Source organism: Barbus barbus (assembly GCF_936440315.1).
Source record: "Barbus barbus genome assembly, chromosome: 2".
NCBI lineage: Eukaryota > Metazoa > Chordata > Actinopteri > Cypriniformes > Cyprinidae > Barbus > Barbus barbus.
The window spans coordinates 9,550,330-9,563,943 of record NC_136730.1 but is presented as its reverse complement, the minus strand read 5'-3'; the positions used below and the strand labels follow the sequence as shown (position 1 = coordinate 9,563,943).

At 35.6% G+C, this 13,614-nt stretch overlaps 1 protein-coding gene across 3 annotated transcripts in view; it reads left to right on the top strand.

Moving 5' to 3' along the window:
* Window positions 1-13,614, top strand: part of prmt3 (protein arginine methyltransferase 3) — a 70,620-nt gene that overhangs the window by 4,083 nt on the left and 52,923 nt on the right. For all 3 annotated transcript variants that reach the window (XM_079434007.1, XM_079434006.1, XM_079434008.1), the window contains exons 7-10: window positions 1,997-2,141; window positions 4,149-4,214; window positions 4,738-4,859; window positions 7,581-7,680. In XM_079434007.1, coding sequence (XP_079290133.1) covers window positions 1,997-2,141; window positions 4,149-4,214; window positions 4,738-4,859; window positions 7,581-7,680 — 433 coding nt within the window. The remainder of the gene's footprint in view (window positions 1-1,996; window positions 2,142-4,148; window positions 4,215-4,737; window positions 4,860-7,580; window positions 7,681-13,614) is intronic.

Below are 13,614 nucleotides of genomic sequence, written 5' to 3'. Positions count from 1 at the left end.
GTTTGTGATGTTCGTGGGTCAATTTAACCCTCATAGGCATCCATTTAAAAGCAACTGAAATACACACAAATAACAACAAATTCCTTTTTTGTATTTCAGAGCTTCTCAACTCTCTCAAGTGCCTCCTAGTGTCAGTGTCTTGATGAGTTTAACAAATTTTTAATTTCAAAGTTTGTGAAAACAAAACTGTTTAGCCTTTTAACTGTAAGTCACAGTTTTTGAGCATGGATATAAAAATGCCTTTTCCGGCTAAAATTGTTATAAAACTTGAATACTTCAGAGCACAGACTTAAGACTGGTATCCTTTTAAAGGTGAAACATCACAGGTTATTGTAGAAGTAAAAAATTGTTATGAAAGTAAATTCATAAAGAAGTTATACAAAGTTTAAATGTATGAAAATGAAAAATATAAAAATACATATTTTTGTGTTTTACATTAAAATAGCAATTTTACAAAACATGTTTACCATCAAATCTTCAAGAAAATCAAAGCAAATCATCTGAACAAGTTTTGTGCCAAATTTTAGGTTGAGATCTCAAAAAATTAACTTTTAAGTACAATTTTGTGGATGCAGTACCAAACTTTTCCACTAGACGATTTCCATTTACTGTTTGAGTGTTCTGAAATATATATTTCCATATTTTTAAAAAAATATTTATGAAGTAGACATCCTATTCAGAAATAGTTTGGGCAGTAACTTTAATATCTGATTTGAATTCTATCTGTAAAACACATAAAAACATACATATAGAATAAGAGTGTGTTTGGCACCATGTCACAAATGGAGAATCTATCGCTATTTATCTATTGCTCTGTCATTTCTTTGAACCAAATATGAAAACTAGAGTCCGAAACCTTTCAAATGATATATAATTTGTCAAGATTACTTTAGGTTTAGACCAAGATATTATCTTAAAAATATGTGCAATCGCAAACATCTCACAGGTCTGGGGGAGTGGCAGTCAAAAATAGTGGTTAAAAACATTTTTATAAATCATAAATTCAGATATTCATTCTTTGAAATGTGTGAAAAGTACTGATATTAAATGTTTATTGATTGTACTTGATTGTATGTTTCTTTTCAAGTCGTAATTTTTGTGGAGTTACATTGAATCCAATATGGGTCAATTTGACCCGGACCATACAGGAAGACACTTGTTTTTGAACAGTACATGAGGGTTAAATACAACTTTAAATGCAAGCTCTGTGGACTGGATATGTGGCATACTGCATAACAAATATGAATTTCACATTTCAGTCTTTAAATTATGCAATACACTTTCCCACAGACTTGTAATATGAGAGCATTAATGCACACACATTGTCTTTTGTTTTTCCAAACTGATGACCAAGCTATTTAACTACAGTATCAACCGTTGTTACAGTATGTCACAAATTCTCACAAAGATGCTTGAAAATTAGTTCAAAATTCAAAGGTTGATGAAAAGAGCAAAATCCACCTTTTGTTCAGTGGCAGTTAATTTAACATGCAGTAGTTTACATCTTCCTTTATGTTTGAACCACATTTATCATTGTTTAAACTGATCTGACCAAGCAATTACAATAATGGCACTGCTCACAAATTTTTTTAAGTAAATTTTATATATATATATATATATATATATATATATATATATATATATATATATATATATATATATATATATATATATATATATAAAAAAGAGACATTACCTTCAGTCTTGACTAATTTAAAAGAACTGATTTGAAGCTGTGCAACTCCAATAGATGTGTAATGTATAAGTGGGTCCAGCAGGGTGCAGCATAGAGTTCAGTTTCAAACACACTCACTGAAGTGGATAGAGGTGCAAAAAAAGAGGCGGGGCAATAGAAGTTAGAGATGGGGTAAAATTCCACTGCAGTGGTTAAGATTTTGAGCGAGCATTCACATGCACGTGCACGTGTGCTGGTGGACTGACCAAGCTTTCATCTGTCTTATATATGTGTGTGTGTGTGTTGTTTGCATTGCCCCAGATTGTTGGCACAAGGTCTAGTGCTGAACGCAGACACAAGTCGTGGCCCTTCACGCTCAGGGGCCATTGCTGAGTTGAGAGAAGATGAAGACGAGGCCTACTTTAGCTCTTATGGGCATTACAGCATCCATGAGGAGATGCTGAAGGTAGGTCTGTCCCCATCTAACATATATCTGCGGCCTTATTTGCATAGGTAGAAGGTCACAAGCAACTCACACTTTGTGCAAACTACTTAAAAAAAAAGATGCAATGGTTCGCTCTGTGCAGCATTCATTTTCATGATTCGCCATTATTTATTTTCCCACATTGCAATTTTCCAGATGTATTATTAGGATGTCATTGTTTGAGTGCTGTAACTGCAGTAAGGGAGGTTCAAGTGAGGAGCTTTTGGATCATCAGCTCTCATACTGCAGTACATCCTGGAGAGGGCCAGTGATTGGTGCCTCCTCCAACTTGCATTAAATGGCAGTTTGCGTCAGAGTTGAAACTCTGCAGAGGAGAGGCGAGCTGTATGGTGCAACGCAAGCGCTGACGCCTTTTACTGTCCACCATAAAATGATGCCGTTTACCGTCATGAGTCAGATGCCGCGATCTTTAACCCTTTAACTAATGCTAAACTTTCCGTGTAAGGAAAGTTAAGTGAACTTTTCCGTCATATCTTTTTTTTTTTCCTGCATCAGATTCAGAAAGGGCACTCAAATAAGTTTAATTGTTAAGAAAAACACAGATTTTTAATGTTTTCCTTTTAATACAGGAATGCTAATGGCATTTTTGCCATAATTTGAAAGCATTTTTAAAGGATTAAGTATGGATAAGAATCAAATCAGATACTACTGGATAAATAGAAATTCTGAAAAATCAGTCTAATATGCTGATTTGGTTCTCAGTTATTATCATATTATATTATTATTTGTTATTATTGATATTAAATTATTAATAATGGTTCTTATGATCAGTGTTGAAAACTGTTTTTGCTGCTTAATATTTTTGTGGAAACAGTAATACATTTTTTAAGATTCTCTGATTGAAATAGAAATCTTTTGTAACAGAAATGTCTTTACTGTTACTTTTTATCAGTTTAATTGGTTTATTCTTGCAGAATTTTTTCTTCTTTCTTTCTTTCTTTCTTTCTTTCTTTCTTTCTTTCTTTCTTTCTTTCTTTCTTTCTTTCTTTCTTTCTTTCTTTCTTTCTCTCTCTCTCTCTCTCTCTCTCTCTCTCTCTCTCTCTGTCTCTCTCTCTTTCTCTCTCTCTTTCTTTCTTTCTTTCTTTACCCCAAACTTTTAAATGGTAGTGCATCATGGTTTTCACATAGTAAGCAGCAGCAAAAACTCCATATTAGATTTATTTCTAAAGGACTATGAGATGCTGAATACTGAAGTAATGGCTGCTTAAAATTCACATTTGCTATTACAGGAATAAATTACATTTTAAAATATAAATTGCAATAATATTGCACAATATTATTTTTATTGTATTTTTGATCAAATAAATGCAGCCTTCTTTCAAAAACTTGAAAATAAAAACATAATTATTCCAAACTTTTGTGCTGTAGTTTGAACAAAAAAATGTTCAGGAAAAAAATCATAAAAATTCAAGCTGAATGTTTAACCAAACAAAAAAGTTATTATTTTTAACAATTCCTGATTTAAACCAATATAAATGTAACGGCTGTGGTCTGGATTGTAAATAGCTTCCGGCGTCATGTATGTTCTGGGTGGTACTTAGTCTGATTGGCAGATTAATTAGCCATTTCTGGCTGGAATTCTGCTGGCAAAGCAAGAAGTGTCAGGGTCAGTTTCATTTAATTTTTCATCTCCACTCCCAACAACACCAAACCCCTCCCCTCAAAAAAAAAAATTCATTAGCAGTCACACACATCCTTTGAATTGCTTTCTAATTCAATCTTGACTCTGTTAAAAATGAGATTTTTTTTTCGTGCTGCTTAACGATTGTTAATTTGATTTCCAGCATGCTCCTTGACTGTCAGCTTTAACTGTGGATAAGGCGTTAAAATTAAATTTTTGTTCTGAATGATTGAATCGTGTTCAGCGATTTCTCTCACTGGGATGGGTGCGCTCTGTCTTCTTAATGGGAAGTAGAATGGTGACACTGTGCCATTACTTAGGACTTTGGTTGTCTCTTTTTTCGACAGGACAAGATGCGCACTGAGAGCTATCGAGACTTCATGTACCGCAACATGGACGTCTTCAAGGACAAGGTGAGTATGGGCTTCTTGAAGCCCAGCCACTTCGGCATTTCTAAGTGTTGTAGAAAAAGCTACGACGGAGTCATGATTGCGTTGACAGGGCTGATATAAGAAACCCTTGCATTATACCGAGCTGCAGTATTTTTTTTTTAAAGGGGGGTTCTTATGTGTCAACTGCAGTGGGCTGATAACAGGATAATGGTGCTTCAACGCACATACACAACATACACCACAGCTCATATACAAACCATTAATTTTGCGCTGACATTGGCTAGATCAGCTTTAGCCGGCCGTGGTTGAACATGGATCCCGAGGTGACACGCTGAGCTGGAAAGAAAAAGGTGAAGTGGGGGTAGACGACGAGAGGCTTATCTCGGCCATCGTGGTCCAGCCAGTGGACTTTGGCAAATAAGGGTTAGACCCTGTCAGCTTGATAAATGCCTCGGGTGCCATTATTACACATCTGCACGCTTAAGATGGCACAGACAAGCTGGCATAGCGCAGAAAGGTTACGCAATGCTCCTTTAACCCGCAGGTGGTGCTTGACGTGGGATGTGGTACGGGAATCCTCTCCATGTTCGCCGCCAAAGCGGGAGCCAGGAAGGTCATTGCTGTCGACCAATCTGAGATCATTTACCAGGCCATGGACATTGTCAGGTGAGTCAACATTGCACTCAAGTAATGAAAAGGTTCTTGAGTATATGAGAAAGGCCCTCTTGGGATACGTTTACTTGTTGTTAGTAAAAACAAGGTATAGTGTTGCTCCTTTTGGAAAATAAAACCATCTTGTCATCATGTGTTCTTCTCTGGTGGTTCCTGAACATCTCCTCTGTCAATGGGAAATCCTTTTATGGCTTCCAAAGTGTTTTCCAAACTTCATCCTCTTTGAGACACTTCTTCCCTTCTTCCCATCAATCCAGCTTCCTTTTGCCTGTATTTGCTGGGCTTAACAATAAGAGTTTTTCTGTTTTTTTGGTTTTTTTTTGGCTTTTATCAACATTTTTACTGGCCCAACCACAGTTCAATTTTTTTAGCATATTTTTATATTTGCGTGAAATATTTTATTTTAATTATTTTTTCCATTAAATGTTAGTTTTCTTCACAAGATTTTATAATGCAAACCAAACGTATAAGTCATAAAAATGGATGTACAAGATGCAATTATTATTTTTTTTTGACAGTGCAGAATTGGTCTAAAAGGGGAAGTGGCAGTTTTGTTAACTGGCTCGAGAAACACTCTCACACCAAACCTGGGCCAGCGAGCTTTATTACCTTGCAATCTCATCCCCAAACTAGTCCTCTTTTTATTTGTCTCAGTGCTTGACTTCAATGTGTTTACGGGCTGCAGTCACGTTCCTAAAGGCCTGTCATTTACCTCCACCCAGTCGACTTCCAATCTCCCCTGCTTCCATCCCGGCCCTGTGTCTCACACGCACGCTAAACATACAAATGGACTCCAGCCTGCCCTATCTGCTTCCTTTTACGACCTATCTGCCCACTAAAATTACCTCATGTATCACCTCCGAGGACACTTCCATTTCATCCAGAAGCAGGAATATAGTTTTATTTGTTGGAGCTGAGATGTGTTCACCACATGTGGTGTCTCTGGGAGAGTTTTTTGATTATGGTTATTGTTATTATGTAAGTCTGAGGAGTCGAAGCAGGCAGGAGGATGAAAGGAAAATGAAGTTTAATTTTACAGCTCGCTGGGCCGCTGTTGGGCCGAGGCCTCCTACATGCCGCCTGAGTGTGTATGGGTTTTACAGAGGTGGTTTTCTGACGTGCATGATACTTTATGCAGCTTTATAGAAGCGGAATTTTAATTGAATGCAAAATATATACATAAAAAAGCAGTATAAAGGAATTAAACAAACACTTTGACAGAAAAGCATGTACAGTGGAGTAATAAGGATTATTTAGTTTTACATTGAATAATTAAATGACTAAGAATTAGGGAAATCATAAGCAATTTATCATGAAAGAGCCAAGAATGTAAAAAGTGATGACTGGAGTACGTTTTACAATAAAACACTAGTCAGTTTTTCTACTTCAAAATGTAATGTTTAGTTCCATGTGTTACTTGCTGTTTCTTTGTAATTGTAAAGTTAACTAGCAGATATTTATTATATTTTATTTGTTTTGCATACCGTTTTTTTTTTACTTCTGGATATTTAATGGGCAAAAACAATCACGTATCCTTGATAAATGCATGTTATAATATGTTTGTCTGTCATCTAGAAGTCATTCTAAATCAAGAATTATCTAGAATCAAATACAAAAAAAACATGTTTTTCTCAAACCTGGGCTATTTGTATTGCACTTGTATTGTGTGAAATGTTGCCCTGGCTTTTTGTTCCGTAAGTATCTTTATTAATGTTTTAGGAGCATTTACAGCAGGAATCCAGATAATCCTCACATGATCTCTACAATTTAGGTACTTATTCCCTAGATTACACCGTTTAACACCAGTCATGATGGTGATTTGGTGGATAATCCAGTCATCATCACTTTATAGCTTAAATCCAATCATTAGTCCCAGAGGATCAATATGCTTGGATCATATTCTCTAAACCAAGTACCATCCAGTGTAGGGAAGTATTAAAGCATCCCAAACCCCCCCCCCCCCCCCCCCCCCCCCTCCTCTTTCTCCCCCCCGTAGCTGACATTGTCCTCTAAATTAACCCAGTAATGAGATTAGTGCTTCCTAGCTCAAGACAGTCCGCTGAAGGAGGGGCGGATAGAGGGAGCGCTACAATGGGATTCTGGAAGAGTGTGATAGCGCGAAGGTGCAGAGATAAGGATCGGTTGGGCAGAAATGCGCTCCGTAGCCTTGAGTAATGACTCTGTCCCTAGTAACATTAGCTGTCATGATAATGGAGTATTTGGAGAGATTGATGCTGAGGGTTACCGGTCAAAATGGGAGCGATCATTTAAATAAGGGGGTATTCATGCACGTTTACACACTTACACACAAACACTCAGGTGAACGGTAGTTTGCTGACCCTTAGTGCAAAAGGTCATGGGAGGAGGTGCTGTCAAATTGGGACCGTTAGTGTTGTTGTTCTGGTGAGTCCGCTGTGGTGTGTGTAATTTGGATTAATTAGCAGCCGTCTTTGAGGAGACTGACTCCCGGCCAAATTAGCGTAATTAACATTCATTGTCTCAGACGAGGTGTTCAAATCTAGCAACCTGCATTTCATATTTTATCATTTACTCATTTACTAATTTTATTTGATTTTATTAATTGGAACAGTTGCAACAAAAAATAATGTGCAATTTATAATGTATTAATTTTATTTTAGTTCATATAATCATATAACGACATCTACTCTTAAATGTTAGATAATTTTATTAAAAGTTTATTTTTGCTTTCTCTAGATCAAATAAACTTGAAGACACCATCACGTTGATCAAGGGCAGAATAGAGGAAATTGACCTTCCTGTGGATAAAGTGGACATCGTCATTTCAGAGTGGATGGTGAGTGGAAGTTTTTTTTTTTTTGTGCATTTTTAAATTTGTAAATACTAATATGCTTTCCAGAGAGAAGAAAAATTCATTATACATACACTTTTTTTTTTTTTGCAATGGAATGTACTGCTCATTGAAGCAAAATGGCTAGCTTTGCCTACAAAAGACTGCATTTGCAACAATTATAGTTGGGTTTGACCCAAAATTAAACATAAAGGATTTGTATTTGTCAGCGTCTTTTTTTCTGCCCAGTCATTTCCCTTTTCAAAACCTGCCCAGGTGTTGGAAAATGATGAATTTTTGATTGATACATGATATATTGCAGGCATAATCTGTAATGGCATAACTTTCATGCTCATTTTAGAAGCCAGGCATCACTCCACATTTACTCAAACATGACTGAGGACGAGTATGAGAAGCAATTCCTTTAAGAGACACGTGTTAAAGGAATAGTTCACCTAAAAATGAAAATTTGCTGAAAATCGATTCACCCTCAGGCCATCCTAGACATGTAGATGAGTTTTTCTCATCATAACAGATTTGGAGAAATTTAGCATTGCATCACTTGCTAACCAATGGATCCTCTGCAGTGAATGGGTGCCGTCAGAAAGAGAGTGAAAAAACAGCTGATAAAAACATCACATTAATCCACAAGTAATCAGTGTGAAGCAAAAAGCTGTGTTTGCAATAAACAAATCCATCATTAAGATGTGTTTTACTTTAAACGTTTACGAGTCCTTTATCCATAATAATGCTTTCTCCAGTGAAAAATCATCTCATCTGAATGAGGAGAGAAATAAGCAGATTAAGCACCCTTTACAAGCAAAAACAGTTCTAAACAAATATTTCTCCACTAATGCAAACAACCTCATAAAATAAACTCTAAAGAGTGCTATCAATGTGAAAAATATTACATTTGAAACCATATAGTTCTGGGTCTTAAAGGGATAGTTCATCCAAAAATGAAAAACCTGTCATCATTTACTCACCCTCATGTTGTTTCAACCATGTATTTTTTTTTTTTTGTGGAATATAAACCATTTCTTAATGATCTTCTTTTATGTTCCACTGAAGAAAGAAACTGAAACTGGTTTAAAATGTATGTAAATGATGACCGCATTTTAATTTTTAGGTGAACTGCCCCTTTAAATCTGATCAAATATTGCCCATCCATTGTAAAATAGCCAATGTAATTGTCAGCATATCAGTTAAATTCTACTTATTATTGCTTGGCTGAAGAATTGTTTATTGTGGTTATTCTTGGTGATAAATTATTTATAAAAAATATGTCTTTTGTCCTACTGCTATTGCTGCTGCTTGAAAAATGAAGACATTTCATGCTGTGCTTGACTCCCTTTAAAATGTTAAAATGACTGCAATGCATGGCATCTTGTGGATAATTGCTTTGATTTCTATCCTAGCAATACAGAGAAACTGGTATTATGGATTTGACAGTGAGGCTATAAAAGCTTGTATTGCACTGCTCTCCTTGTTTAAGTTCCCTTAAATTGTAGTCCAACAGGAAAGGGGAAAAGTAGGTCATAACTCGAGCCACCTAGCCACAGGCTCAAAAAAGGACATTGGAGAATTTTTCTCTAAATTTGGAAACTTCCAGGAATTCCCATGCGAATTTGACCTGCAATGCGATTTTCTGCCGTCTCTGAGTTTTTTATCGCTTGCAGGTTAATAAATGTTTTATATTCCATCCCCTTTTGTTTGCTTGTTGGGGCTATAATTTAACAAACTCGGTGCCTGAGGCAGCAGCGAGCGTGTGTATGATTTTCCAGTATGTACCTGTGTTTGTACGTGTGTGTGTGCAATGCTTCTGACAAAGTAACCTGAGATTTGGGTCACTGGAGCACATTATTTTATGATTACAACTCTGGCTTGCTAAATGGTGTAAAAATCCTGCCCTTCATCATCTGTGCAATGTCGTCCATTTCATTCCGAAAACGTCTGAAGTGTTTGTGCATTGCCACCATTTCCTTGTGAAAGCAGAGGAGCGTACAGCCGTTTTCTGAAAATCATTTTTCAAAATGGTATGGAACAATAGTTTTACAATTACCTTATTACACAGAGTTGTAGGAGACACATGTCCACAGAAAAATGCAGTCACCCTGGTCCACCAGCTCCGATATCTAACTTTGACGTAGTTGTCAATCCAAAAGGATTAGATGCTGAATTGGGTCAAATGGTCGTGAGCAAAGTATTGCTGTACATTGATCCATAAAAGCTTCTAGAACAGACCATAAAAGTAAAGTACAGGATCCCGTAAGCAATGAAAAAAAAATTGTGTAGGATATAGTTGGAAACAGTTTTCACTCAGAAATTGTAAAGGAGTAAATTTCACAAATAATTACAAAGAAACTGCAAGTAACACATTGAATTAAACATGAAATTTTGAAGAGGAAAGACTGAAATTTTGTGTTCTTGTAAAATGTACTCTTAATATTTTTTGTTTTTTACAACTGTGAAATTGTATTTTTATTTATTTATTTTTGGGGGGGCAGATTCTTGCAGTGAAAATTCAAAATTCGTTGAGCAAAAAAAAAAAACTTCTGACCTTGAATTATTGACCTTGATTATGTTAAACTTACAATATATTTTTTTATAGTGATTTATATATTTTACGTGAACTTTATTAGCATTTTGTGTAATTCAGTGCCTGGCTTCTAGGATAGGTTTTCTCTTTTGTGCTTTTTTTTTTTATGTGTTGTTTTAAAAGTTATTTTAGTGTCATCCAGGTACTCTTACAGTTTTTGTTAATAAAGATTTTTTTTTGTTTTAGTTTGTCCAAGTTAACTATAAAAACCCTGCAAAGGAGCAATAGTTTTTTTTTTTCAGACGTGTACCGCATGTGTGTTTAAGGTAGCTGATTTTAAACATTCAGCAAGCCAGCAAGATTTTCTTTAAACTGTTGCTTCCCCATAACCTGAAAGAGAAAGCGGATCATAAATATTGTGACCATAAATATTGTCGTCTGCAATAGCGCCCTCTATGGCAATGCTGAGAATGCAACACTGTGTGCTTGCAGTATTGAATGTGACAGTGTCATGCACAATCATGTTTGCATTGGTAATTTTTTGCTTCCACATGCTTGGCTTTATTCTGCATTAAACAGAGTGCCAATTACAATGAAGAAAATTTTTTTTTTCACTTTTTCAATTAAATGTTACAGTTAATGAATGCCATTGTGTTGGAATTGGCTCTTGGAAACTCACATTGGTGCACCTATAGTCCGAAATGTCTCATTCTCTTTATTTTCTGTCTTATTGAGTGTCAGAGAAAGTTTCTCCCAAGGTGGTGTCTGTCCTATTTTTCGGCTGTCTTGAGTTTGGATGTGTAAGTGTAAGTGCGAGAACGAGAGCAAGAACGAATCGATAAATCAGAGGGGGTAATTTTCAGAAGGACGAGATGTCGTCTGGCAGGGAGAGACGGGTCTGAGCCGCCGTAATGTCATTTCATAACTCACACAATTGATCTGTACTTTAACATCCAGCAAAACAAACAGACTGGATTAGATTAAGGGGCAAAAAGATAGAGAGGGATGGTTTCTGCCACTGGCTAGGTGGAGGAGAGGAGAAGTGAATTAGGAGAAGGCTAAATAAAGCTTGTCACAGGATGATCCATCACATCATATGCTATGGCTTTTCAGTCCTCGGTTACACCTAAGAAGCATGATGTGATATATACACTGGATCAGGCAGTCGAGGGAAGCTTTAACACGTTTTGCAGCTCTTGAAATAATCTGACAAAACAGTTAAAAAGATCTGCTTTACCATTGTCTGCTGGTGTATATGGCCTTTGAGGGATTGTTTACTCAAAAATTACGATTCTGTCACTATTTGTCATTCCAACCCCAATTTTTTTATTCTGTGGAACAGCAAAGAAGATGCTTAGAAGGATGTCTGCTTTATTCCATACAATGAACATTAATGGGAACCAGGGCTGTCTGATTCCAAAACAGACAAAAAAAAGCACCATTAAAATCATCATAGAAATAGTCCACATGACTTCTGCACTATAGCAGAGCTGTTATCATTAAATAAACTAAAAAAACATTAAATAAAGTAATAATAATAATAATAAAAAAAGATTTATTTCAATTAGTTGCCAAGGCAATATTTCTCATCTAATGTTAAAATAGAAAAAAACATTTGTTTTAAATGGGAATAAAATTAATAAAAAATAATTCTATGAAAAAGAAACACTAATAAAACAAACAACAACAAAATGACAAAAACTTAAACTAAGGCAGAGCAAGTTTATTTATATAGCACAATTCATACACAATGGTAATCCAAAGTGCTTTACATAAAAGAAAAAATAATCACAACAATAAAACAAGGAATTGAAACTTAATGTAAATGTATTTTCATCTCTTTACTCATATATGGCTTGATAGTGATAGTTGCTGTTCACTTTAAATAGTGACGAATTTTGGGGCAAACTATGCCTTAATTAAAGCATTTTAAAGTCTTCTGTAATCAGTTTTTTTTTAAATATTCATTTCAAATTTGAATTTGTTACCTCAAAACATATGTACACACTCTACTCTGCTTGAAGATTTAATGAAATTACATTTATCCAGGTTCACCATGACAAAAGTTTAAAAAAGGTGGATGACACTGAGATATTGTTAACACTTCTCACAATTATTTAATTCTTTAGCATGTTGTAGTTCACTTCACATTGGGCATATATTGTGTGTTTGCAGCAAGCCAGATGTCATAAATACTAGCAGATATAGGAAACTAATGATATGTGTCCTTCAGTGATGGGGACAAAGGTCTTGTGTAGTTGCCTTCAAAATTCTCTGGCATTAGCCTAGTGGTTAAAGATCAGGGCTGGAGAACAAAAGGTTGCAGGTTTGAACCTCTCAAGGGGCAGGCCTTGAGCTATCACCACTGCGCCCTTGAGCAAGGCGCTTAACCCCAGGTTGCTCCAGGAGGATTGGCCCTGTAATAAGTTCATGGTGGTTTTCTGTTGAGCAGCTGTTGTGTTAATACAAGCCCTGGTCAGAAATAAAAATTGTTATCATTTGCTCACCTTCATGTCATTCCAAACCATTATTCTTTCTTTCCTCAGAGGAAGATAAAAGAAATATGAAAGCCCGTTTCCGTCACTGAATAAAAAAATAAAATAGGTAATTGTGTCTTTTGATCTCCACAATTCTGACTTTTTTCTCACAATTTCAACTTTACCTCTCACAGTTCTGACTTTTTTTTTCTCAGAATTGCCTTCTACAATCTTGCAATTCTGACTTTTCTCAAAATTGTGACATATAAACTCACAAATGCGAGTTAAAAAGTCAGAATTGTGAGATAAAAAGTCGCAATTACCTTTATTTTTTCTTCAGTGGCGGAAATAGGCTTCCATGAAGATATTTTGAAGAAAAAAAAAGTCTGTTTTTTCTTCATGCAATGAAAGTCAACGGGATACAATGCTATTTGAATATTTTATTAGAATTTTCACTAAAGAAAGAAGGAAAGAAATATTTCATTAGTGCCCGCCCACTTTCAGCGGTGTTGGTTCCAGAGATATTTTTTCATTCATTTTCCCCATAGAGATTTAAAACAAGTCTCCTCTAAAGCATTATAAGCTATAAGTCAAACCAATCCCTTGAAACCCCATGAAATGAATAACATAATCAAATTAAAAACATGGTAAAATATGTAATTTTTAAAAAGTTGTTGATTTATATCTATAGAAGCAATGTATTTGAAACAATATATTTGAAACTATTTGGTGCTCACAACAGCTCAGCAACTTGGTGGAATTTTCTGTATGGCATCATGGGTAATGTAGTTTTTCCACCACTAAGATTAGTTTAAAAACAAGTTAATGTGAATAATGCGAACAGATGGCATAAACAAAGGCATATACCATCGATTAACAAATTTCGAGCTCAGAGTAGGTCTGTTTTTAAAGGTTTGTCATTTA